At 61.6% G+C, this 10,962-nt stretch overlaps 2 protein-coding genes across 5 annotated transcripts in view; one reads left to right on the top strand and one right to left on the bottom strand.

The window, feature by feature from the left end:
* Window positions 1-10,962, bottom strand: part of RTEL1 (regulator of telomere elongation helicase 1) — a 363,295-nt gene that overhangs the window by 338,742 nt on the left and 13,591 nt on the right. The gene's annotated exons all lie outside the window — the stretch shown is intronic.
* TBC1D20 (TBC1 domain family member 20) lies at window positions 314-8,445 on the top strand. Of its 2 annotated transcripts, none has more exons than XM_061361431.1 (8): window positions 314-430; window positions 2,407-2,592; window positions 3,184-3,264; window positions 4,801-4,987; window positions 5,576-5,677; window positions 6,208-6,349; window positions 7,361-7,545; window positions 8,164-8,445. In XM_061361431.1, the coding sequence occupies exons 1-8, from the start codon at window positions 388-390 to the stop codon at window positions 8,417-8,419; spliced, it is 1,182 nt and encodes a 393-aa protein (XP_061217415.1). In that variant the 5' UTR covers window positions 314-387; the 3' UTR covers window positions 8,420-8,445. The 2 variants fall into 2 exon arrangements, with proteins under 2 accessions (XP_061217415.1, XP_061217417.1); XM_061361433.1 differs by lacking the exon at window positions 314-430 and adding an exon at window positions 1,659-1,724.

Raw genomic sequence — 10,962 nt, 5'->3', positions numbered from 1 at the left:
CTCATTTACAGCCCAGAAGGAGGGGAAGGCTGGTCTGTGTTCACTCACCTGGCCGTGCTGTACCAGAGCAGCCCCGCTCTGCGGGGCACAGCCGCGCACTTTGGGGCTTTTTAGCGCTGTTTTGGTGTATTTGAACTAAAACTGAATCCAACACGAGCTGCGCGTCCCCTGCCGCGCATGCGCAGAAGCCCCGCGCCCCTTCCGCCATCGTGATTTGCCTCGCGGCTCCGCGCTTGCGCTATGGGGTGTTGTGACGTCCCGCCCGCGCGCCGCCGGCGGAGGGGACGGGGGGGGAAGAGGAGAAGGAGGCGGGACGGGACCGGACCGGACGGCGCCGGGAGCGCGGAGCCCCAGCCCGGCCCGGCATGCGCCGCAGCGCCCGGAAACATGGCCCGGCGGAGCCCGCCGCGCAACGGAGTCGGCGGCCACGGTAAGGGCCTGGGCCGGGACGGGCCTGGGGGGACGCAGGATCCTCTGAGGTGGGCGGGGATTAGAGCGCCCCCTGACGGCGGGGCGGAACTCGGAGCCGCCGCGGCGGGGGCCGGGCGCGGGGCTTACCGTTACCGGGGAGGGGGGGGCTCAAGTGAAGGGGCCGGGACCGGGCCCACCCCCTGCGGGTGCGGGACCGGCTCTGGCCGCAGGAGCGGTGCCCTCTCCGGGCCGCAGAGCAGCCGGGGCCTTGAGCTCTCCGGCTTCACTGCCCGGGTCCGCCCGCCGCGGCAGTAACCGGGGAGGGCTCTGCCGGCCCGGCCCCTCCAAGCCTCGCTCCGTGCCCGCGGGGCCGCGGCTGCTCCCCGGGCGCTGTGCTCGGGGCTGGCGGTGGGAGCCGCTCCCGCCGGGGTTTGGCTGCAGAATGAGCCCCAGGCGCGGCCGGGCCGGGGCAGCCCCGGGCTCAGTTACGGTGCTGTGGGTCCCGGTTGTGGGTGCCCAGAGCAGGGCCCGCAGTACCCTTGTGTCCAACGCAGCCATCGCCCTGCGCGGGTCTGACCCCTGTAAATCCCGGGCTGCTCCCCGGTAAAGCTCAGACCGGGAGCCCCCAGTTCCTGCTCCTTCCTTCGCGCTGCTCCCCGAGTGCTTCGTGCGTGACCGGGGGGAACTCCCGCAGCTCTGCTCCTCCTTAGCGGGCTGGGAGCAGGGAGCGGGGAGCAGGGGGCGGCCGCGGTTCCCTGCGCATAACTTTGCTTGCACAAGGGGTGGGGAAGGAGGGAAGAGGAAACCGTGGTCGCTGCGGGAGGGTTCGGCGCTTTCACGTTACCGGCACTCGGAGCCCGGCGGAGCTGGCTCGGGTTGCCCCCCAAAAGGGTGCTTAGGGAAGGGGCGACACATTCCTGAAGGCGGGAATTGCAGCCGGGAGCGGGGAGAAGAGGCCGGAGCAGCGCCGGGCCAACGGAGGTGCCACGTGGGCAGGCAGCGAGCAGCTGCTTCTCCATCGGGATCCTTGGAGTCCCTCCCGCTGCAAACCCGGCTCGGACACGTCCTTAAGGAACGAATCCCGATGGGGTCCCCCCCGCAGCGGGATCTGCTGGGAAAGCCTTGAAGTGAAGGCGGCGCTGGTGGCCGCATCCTGCGCTCCCTCCCCGTGGCTGCAAGCGGAAACTCCTCCCCGGTGTGGGGTACCGGGTGGCTCCCGGCGGCCTCTCCTCCCGCTGGTGCTGGTGGGGCAGCGGGGACAGGTACCGGGATGCGGTGGGAAGTGGTGTCCCCAGGAAGCGCGCTCGAGTCCTGTAAGTGCGTTGAACCCGTTTGGAAGCAGAGCACTGTGTGCCTGCGTTATTCCCTTCCCTACGTGTGTTGGTCCCTTCCCTATCTGCCCCGGGTGCTGCACAAACGGTGGTGGTGATGGTTTCGCACTGGCCCGCTTGTGCCTGTACTGGTACCTGCCAGGTTTGTGTTCCTGTTCTCGTGATTCCTTACCTCTGGTTTAATTCAGCCCTTTCCTGTGCCCCTTGGGGTCGGTGGAAGTGCTCAGACTCTGCCTGGGGGAGCTGCAGCCTGGAGTCAGTAGGAACACAAAGTCCTGCCCTTAGCAAACACTTGACACCGGAGCTGGGGCTGCGGCAGGGAGCAAACGGTTGCAGGTGGCTTTGCACGGCTGTGACCGTCCCACATGGAGCCGTGATCCATTGGGAACACAGGGCAGAGGGATCCCTTGGGCACTGTGCTGAGAGGGGCAGGAGCTGCCTCCTGCAGTGGGACCAGTGGGGATGTTCTGTGAGCTGTGAGGAGCCCCCAGTGCAGAGCCTGAGGAGATGGGGGCATTGAGCTGGTGGGTTGGCCCTGACGGGGCCTGTGCTCACTGCCCTGGGTCACCTCCCCTGTGCGTGTGTGTGGCATCGCCATGAGTGGGTTTTGCCCCCTGTGCTGTCATTCCCTGCCCCAGCATCCCTCTCTGTGCCCTTCCTGCAGACTTTGATGCCAAGAAGAAAAGGAAAGTGGCGGAGATCTACCAGGCCCTCAACAGTGACCCCATCGACGTGGCCACGCTGCGGCGGATGGCGATCAGCGAGGGGGGGCTCCTGACCGATGAGATCCGCTGCAAAGTGTGGCCGAAGCTGCTCAGTGTGAACACGGACGACCTGCCCCCCCTCCCAGGTACAACACCCAGCTCAGAGCCCCGGGGTGCTCACAGGAGGGCTGTGTTTGAAGACCCCACCTCCCTCTGGAGAGGGACTGCTTTGGACAAGGGTCTGTAGGGACAGGGCAAGGGGGAGTTGGCTTTGAACTGAAGGAGGGGAGACTGAGCTGAGCTCTTAGGCTGAAGCTCTTCCCTGTGAGGGTGCTGAGGCGCTGGCACAGGGTGCCCAGAGAAGCTGTGGCTGCCCCATCCCTGGCAGTGCTCAAGGCCAGGTTGGACACAGGGGCTTGGAGCAAGCTGCTCCAGTGGAAGGGATCCCTGCCCATGGCAGGGGTTGAAGCTTTAAGGTCCCTCCCAACCTAAACCAGTCTGGGGTTCTCTGATTCCACAGCCAACAGTCTCATTTCCCCGCACTGAAGTGTGGTAATGTCTGAACACAGCAGCAGAAGTGAGGGGCCAGGGCTGGAGTGCGACACATGGAAAGGGGGACATGCCATGGGATGTTGTATCTGTGTGTGCAGCCTCATCCTCCTGCCTTCAGCAGGGCCTCTCCCTCTCCCACCTCTCTTCCTGGTACCGTGTTAACCCTGTTCCTCTTCTCCTCACAGGAAAGGAGCTGCGGGAGGACAATAAGGATTACCAGCAAGTGCTGCTGGACGTGCGGCGATCCCTGCGCCGGTTCCCACCAGGTGAGGGGGGATTCTCCTCTGGCCTCTCTGGGGGTGAGCTCTGTGCTATGGGGCTCCCCCAGCTCAGACCTCACTCGGGGGGTGTTGCAGGAGGTGACACTCCAAGAGCCTGACTCTACAAAGCCAGAGCTTACAGCAGCTTCTTCCTAGAATCATAGAATGGTTCGGGTTGGAAAGGACCTGAAGATCATCCAGTTCCAACCCCTGCCATGGGCAGGGACACCTCACACTAAACCATCTCACCCAAGGCTCTGTCCAACCCGGCCTTGAACACTGCCAGGGATGGAGCATTCACAACCTCCCTGGGCACCCATTCCAGTGCCTCACCACCCTCACAGGGAAGAATTCCCTCCTTATATCCAATCTAAACTCCCCCTGTTTCAGTTTTAACCCATTACCCCTTGTCCTATCACTACAGTCCCTAATGAAGAGTCCATCCCCAGCATCCCTATAGCCCCCTTCAGACACTGGAAGTCTGCTTTGCAGCAGCAAAGCCACTCTGAGCTCTCAGCTCCCTTCAGCTGGCTCTAATGTGACCCCCCCTATGCCCCCCACTGCACATGGACCAGTTGTGGGCCCCTCGCCTGCCGGGCACGGGGTGAGGTTTGCATTGATGGAGTGCTTGAGGAGCAGCCTGTTTGCTGCGGTTCATTTTAGAGCCTGCTCTGGCCCAGGGAGGGGGAAAGCAGCTTTGTCAGTGCTTGGAACCATTTCCGGTGTTCAACAGCCTCCACATGGGGTTCATGCACCACATTTAGGAGGGCTCTGAACCTTTAGAAGCAAAAGGCGTTGCAGTTGTTCCATTCTGCTGCGTGGCTGATGCTTGTGGTGCTATTTATAAAGCACTTCATCCCCAGCTCTGCAGAGCAGTCGTTATTTCTGGCCAGAACCTGCTTCCCCCTTCTGCTGCCTTTGTGTGAGTGAGCCCTTGATTCACCCCGAGTCCCTTTGGAGAGCGGATGCCCCGTTCCTGACGGGGCTGCTCGCACTGAGTGGCAGCCTCCTGCCTATTTTTAGATGCAGCAGTGAAGCAGGGGAGAAGAGGAACTTTGTCACTGCAGGATCTCCATTGGGACCTGCTGCTTGGCCTTCGGGTGTGGACAGGGATTGCCGGAAACCAGCTGCAGCTGCGGGCACAGGAACAATGTTTTCCCTGTCACATCCTGTCCCTCAACCCGTGGTGTTAGCAGGGGCTGATGTGGAGCTGTGCTGGGTGCTGCTCTGAGGCCGTTGGCACAGTTCCTGTGAAGCTGGGTCCTGTTTAATCTTTGTAGAACCTCTGGGAAATGAAATATGATTGAAGCATCCTCATCCTGCCCAGCTCTGTGCACAGCAGTGACCTGCTTGGACACAGCAGCCTGCTCTAGTGGAAGGTGTCCTTACCCACGGCAGGGGGTTGGAACTGGATGATCCTAAGGTCTCTTCCAACCCAAACCATTCCTCCAGTGCTGCTCCCCCAGGCCCGTGTCCTGCCAGGCTCAGGGCAGCAGATCCATGTGCAGCAGTGACTCTGAGTGTGTGGTGCTGTTCCCCCAGGAATGCCGGATGACCAACGGGAAGGGTTGCAGGAGGAGCTCATCGATATCATCCTGCACGTCCTGAAGCGCAACCCGCAGCTGCACTACTACCAGGGCTACCACGACATCGTGGTCACCTTCCTCCTGGTGGTGGGGGACCGGCTGGCCACAGCACTGGTGGAGAAGCTCTCAACGCATCATCTCAGGTACATGGAGGGGCTCAGCTGGAGGAGAGGAGCTGCATGGGTGTCCTGGGCTGTGGGGACACAGCGGCCTGGAAGGCAGAGCCTTGGGTTAAGGCCATACCCAGAGGGGTGCTGTGGGGAGCCACACGTTGCTTGGCTCTGGGGAAGGGCTCATTGGAGCCTGCCAGGTAATTGGTGGCATCACTTGAAGCTGCAAAGCCAAATCCCCTGCACTGTGCACAGCTCTGGTCTCTGCTGCCAGGGCCTGGCTCTGCCTCACCTCAGCCTTACATAGCCCTGGGCAGTGTGGTCTGCACCAGCAGCAGCCTGAGCCCCATGTCCTGTTTATGCACTGAAAGCAGCCCAAGCCTTCAGCTGGGTTCTGCTTTGGAGGGGTTCTCCCTCCTTTCCCAGGCAGGCAGTTGGGGTTTGGGTGCTGGGAAGGGTTTATGGATCAGGTAGGATGGAGGCTGTCCCAGATGGACAGAATCCCCTGGGGCTGGGGCCACCCTGCCAGCAAAGCTGCCTATTGCGAGTGCATTTCTTTACCTTCTGGCTGCCTCCCTGGACATGGTTGCTTCATGAAGCTTCTTTTCCATCTTCCCTCAGGGATTTTATGGACCCAACGATGGATAATACCAAGCACATTTTAAATTACCTGATGCCCATCATAGACCAGGTGAACCCCAAGGTGCATGACTTCATGCAGAGGTACGCAGACGTTCCCTCAACACAAGTGTGTCAACTGCAGCCCCACAGCCAACAGTGACAGCCCAAAGCCACGCGTCCCCTGATTCTGAGCACACCCACTCCTGTGCTGCCTCTCTTGAGGGCTTTTAGGTGGTGCCATCTTCACCCCGATGCTCTGCAATCCTTATGGGGAAAGCTGGGGGTTGGTGAATGGGGGTTTGTGGCTGGGATCGTACAGAGCTGCCACCACCACTTCAGGAGTCCCCTTGCTGTGGTTTGTTGCTATTTTAGGGATAATTCCCAGGATTTGGGGAATTGGGGCCCCACAGGTGTAGACTGGGCAGATTGAAACAAGCAGGGAGGTTCAGCCCAAGGTCCTGTCCTGGGCAAGTGCCTCTGTTAGGTTTCACAGCCAAGATGCTCCTGGGTACCAAGCAAGATTACAACTCGCAGGTGGCCTTTAGGGTGGAAAGGAGCCTGCAGTGGGGCTGCAGTGCAGGGCTCACCAGGAGCCCCTCAGCCGGGCTCACAGCTCTTTTGTCTCCGTGCAGCGCGGAGGTGGGCACCATCTTTGCTCTCAGCTGGTTGATCACTTGGTTCGGGCACGTCCTCTCCGACTTCAGGCACGTGGTGCGATTATACGACTTCTTCCTGGCCTGTCACCCCCTGATGCCCATTTACTTCGCTGCTGTGGTAGGTGCTGCCTGGAATGGCAGGGGAGGAAGTGGACTGTGGTGAGGTGGTGATGGTTTGGGGCTGGCAAACACAGTGCTGCTCCTGTCTCCTGCTCTGCAGAGCCCTGAGGCCGGTGATGTCCTTGGCAATGGCAGGGGGGATGCAGGAGAGCTTGGGGTGGTTCAGTGCTGTGGGGGCAGCAGGAGCTGGGGGTTTGCTTTGCTTTCATGTGCTGGCCCTGCTGCTGGGCACTTGCTGGGGCATCTGGCTGGCTGGGGACAGCCCTGGGATGCCCTGCCCTTTCTCCTTATGGGGATCCAGATAAACCTCTCTTTGAGCCCAGAAAGGGGCTGTCAAAAGGAGCGTGACCAGCAGGTCCAAGGAGCTGATCCTGCCCCTCTACTCTGCTCTTTGAGACCTCACCTGGAGCACTGTGTGCAGTTCTGGTGTCCTCAACATAAAAAGGACATGGAGCTGTTGGAACAAGTCCAGAGGAGGCCACGAGGATGCTCAGGGGCTGGAGCAGCTCCTGTATGGAGACAGGATGAGAAAGTTGGGGCTGTTCAGCCTGGAGCAGAGAAGCTGCGTGGAGACCTCAGAGCAGCTTCCAGTGTCTGAAGGGGGCTATAGGGATGCTGGGGATGGACTCTTCATTAGGGACTGCAGTGACAGGACAAGGGGTAATGGGTTAAAACTGAAACAGGGGAAGTTTAGAGTGGATATAAGGAGGGAATTGTTTCCTGTGAGGGTGGTGAGGCACTGGAATGGGTGCCCAGGGAGGCTGTGAATGCTCCATCCCTGGCAGTGTTCAAGGCCAGGTTGGACAGAGCCTTGGGTGAGATGGTTTAGAGTGAGGTGTCCCTGCCCATGGCAGGGGTTGGAACTGGATGATCTCCAGGTCCTTTCCAACCCAAACCAGCTCTTCCAGCCGGAAGTGCAGTGTTCTGTGGCTCTGCAGGGAGTGCCAGTGGGTGGCAGGGCCTCGTCCCCACTTCCCGCTGCCCTCAGAGCTCTGGCTGCTCCCTGCAGATCGTGCTGTACCGCGAGCAGGAAGTGCTGGACTGCGAGTGCGACATGGCCTCTGTGCACCACCTCCTGTCCCAGATCCCGCAGGACCTTCCCTACGAGACCCTCATCAGCAGAGCCGGGGACCTCTTTGTCCAGTTCCCCCCCTCCGAACTGGCCCGGGAGGCAGCCCAGCAGCAGGCGGAGCGGTGAGTGCTGCCCCTGGCTTCGCTCCATCCCCTTGCTGGGTCTGGCTTCCTCATGAGCACTGGGTGCAGTGCTGGTGTCCTCAACATAAAAAGGACATGGAGCTGTTGGAACAAGCCCAGAGGAGGCCACGAGGATGCTCAGGGCCTGGAGCACCTCCTGTATGGAGACAGGCTGAGAACATTGGGGCTGTTGAGCCTGGGGAAGAGAAGCTGTGTGGAGACCTCAGAGCAGCTTCCAGTGTCTGAAGGGGGCCTATAGGGATGCTGGGGATGGACTCTTCATTAGGGACTGTAGTGATGGGATAAGGGGTGATGGGTTCACAATGGAACAGGGGAAGTTTAGATTGGAGATAAGGCAGAAGCTGTTCCCTGTGAGGGTGCTGAGGCGCTGGCACAGGGTGTCCAGAGAAGCTGTGGCTGCCCCATCCCTGGCAGTGCTCAAGGCCAGGTTGGACACAGGGGCTTGGAGCAAGCTGCTCCAGGGGAAGGGGTTGGAGCTGGAGGAGCTTTCAGGTCCCTTCCACCCACCCCATTCCATGGGTCTGTGATCCCGCTGGCAGGAGGCAGGTCCTGAGGATGAGCTGGGACCGCTCCTTGACCCCATTTCTTCTCTTGCAGAACGGCGGCTTCCACCTTTAAGGACTTTGAGCTGGCCTCGGTGCAGCAGAGACCCGACACGGTGCTGCGGCAGCGCTTCCGGGAGCGCCTGCGCGCCGAGGAGAGGACAGAATCCATCCTGGCAAAGCCCAGGACCAACCGCTTGGTGAAGCTGGCGGTGATGGGGCTGACGGTGGCGCTGGGAGCCGCTGCCCTGGCCGTGGTGAAGAGCGCCCTGGAGTGGGCACCCAAGTTCGAGCTGCAGATCTTCCCCTGACGCCCCAGGAAGGGTTGGCCCTGGCCCCATGCACAGGGTGCTGCTTGGCACGAGGACGTGGCTGGAAGTGACCTGTCCGGTGATGGGGTTTTATCATCGCTGCATCCAGGGATGCTTTTGGCCTTTGCAACGGAGAGCGAGGGGAGCCAGTCCATAAGGATTGGACCCTACATGGATGCTCACCTTGTTCTCTGCTCCCCGGGCAGGGCTGAGCACACAGGCACTGCCTGCACCTCATGAGGACGCTGAGTATGGAGGAGTCTGGCTCTGCAGGCTGCACCCAGGTGACTGTTGAGCAGAGAGCTGCGTGGGGGCTATCCCAAAGCCATCCCTGTGGGGTAAATAGGAGGGAGCAAGGGCAGATCCACCTCACTAGGCTGGGGGGGGTGTTACACTCCTGAGGAGCCAGGCAGCCCTGAGCTCTGCATCACTCCTGCTGCAGGCTGCCGGTGCCCCACACTCCAGCCCTTTCCTATGGGCAGCCTCTGAGCAGAGCCAGCCCTTTCCCAGTGCCCTGCCTTGAGGTTCTCTCCGGTGTGAGCATTCCCTGTTCTGCTTCCTCATCTCTGCAGCCTGGTGGCAGGAGAGGAGGGCCAGGGCCAGGGCCAGGCGCACACTGGGGTGGCCACAGGGGCCCGGCTGCCCCTCGCTGGGGGCTCCATCCCTGGCAGCAGCGTGGGTGAGCAAGGGAAGACCCAAGCATCACACACGCTGCCAGGGGTGTGTGCTGTCATGTGCCTGATCCCATCACCACGAGTCTTAGCAGCACCACAAGCCCCCGTTGCAGGCTTTTCCCACCGTGTGAGCCCCTGTGCACGCCCCATGGCAATAGGAAACCTGGTAGGAACCCCCCCACCAGGCGCAGCTCCTGCCTCTCTCCAGCCCCATTCACAGCCCCAGCGCTCCCTCCCCTCCCAGCTAAGCAGCACCCACCCTGCCCAGCTCAGTGCCCACTGAGCCAAAGCCAGGCCCTGCTCCATGCTCTACCTCTCCCTGAGCTGCTCAACCTCCCACAAGTGCCCTTACCTGTCCCTCTGCTCCCCTGCCATTGTGTGGTGCCCAGTGCCCTGCCAACAGGCGTTGGTTGAAGAGTTTGGGGCAGGAAGCTCATTCCCTGCGTGTCCCAACCCTGTGCTGGGGTTCTGTGAGCACCTCAGGGCAGGTCTGGTTCGCCCTATGGGGTTTCACCCTTTGTGACCATCAGGGTGGCACACGGGCTCCTCCTGTGGCTCCATGCTCTGAGCAGAGGAGTTCCCTTTGCAGGCTCCATCGGGAGCGGGTGGATGGGGGCCATTCCTGCTGCTGCTCCCTCACTCCAGGGCTCTGTGTGCCCATGGTGGGAGCCGGGGGCTGCTCTCAGAGCTCCCTCCCAGTGGGGCTGAAGGCAGAGCCCATCCCTGGCCCCCCCATCCCCAGCACCCCCAGGGCAGCAGCGCATGGGGCAGAGGATGGGGCTTTAGCACTTTAGCAACTCGTGGTGCAGGAGAGATTTGGGGTGCCCTGGGGGTGCTGCTGGGGTCCTCTCTGCGCTCCCCAGCACCCCAAAGGAGGGGATGCTGGAGCCCCCCCGGCTCTCTGCCCGCGATGCACTTTAGTTGTTGGGTTATCCCTGGGGAGGAAGGGGCTGGAGGAGACGCTTTGGGTGTTGCAGTTCCCTCTGTACAAAGACTTCACACCCCCTGTCCATGTACAAAGCCCACCCTGTACAATAAACTGTTACTAACACCTTTCCTGCCCCCCTGCTCCTGCACCCTGTATCCCAGAGCTGGCGCATCCCCGTGGGCTCGCAGTGCAGCCGGATGGGGATGAGCTGCCTGCAGGTCCCTTGGGCTGCTCCAGGCTCTTCCCAGGCAGCAGTCAGTGCATCAAAGAGCCCATGGAAGCATCACCTTTATTGACCCTAAAAGAGCAGGAATAGGGGCTCTGTGCCCGTGTCCCCCCGCTGCTGTTGTGTGGATGAGGCAGTGCTCAGCCCCGTGCTGAGGTGAGGACCACGGCTGCGTTTGGCCGCTCTTCTTCCCCATCCTCCTTGAGGAGCTGCTCCCAACGCTGGGAAGCATCACTTGGCCTTGGGACAGGATGGGACACCAGAAGGACTGTACCAGTGCTGATGATGGGGATGGGTCCTCGCCCCCCACATCTGGAAGGTAAGAGACCCCCTGCCCCTGCCCCATGCTGGGCCTGTGGCTGCACTCCGGCTCATGGATGGGCATCGGGTTTAGGGGTCATGGTGGGGGCCAGGCCACGGGGAGGGCAAAGGGACCCTGGTACCCACCAACCCCTCCTGCAGCTGCAGCAGCGTGGGGTGCACGGGGGGATACAGGGCACCGTGCAGGAGCAATTGCCTGTTTTGGGGACCACCAAGAGGAGCCCCAAACCCCCCCAGGACCCAGCCACCAGGACCCAGCCAGAGCCACATCCTGGGGGTGACAGCCCAAGAGCATCACTGCCCTCATCCCGGTGGGGCTCCCACGCGTGATGGAGGAAGGAACCCCCGCGGCACCACCGGGATGTGCCCGTCCTGAGCCGCATCCAGACCCGCA

This window comes from Neopsephotus bourkii, unplaced genomic scaffold (assembly GCF_033783945.1).
Source record: "Neopsephotus bourkii isolate Nb327-2 ecotype Australia unplaced genomic scaffold, CSIRO-AGI_Nbou_v1 NB_1060, whole genome shotgun sequence".
In the NCBI taxonomy this organism is placed as follows: Eukaryota; Metazoa; Chordata; class Aves; order Psittaciformes; family Psittacidae; genus Neopsephotus; species Neopsephotus bourkii.
The sequence above is the reverse complement of the archived record's forward strand: the minus strand, read 5'-3'. Positions and strand labels throughout refer to the sequence as shown.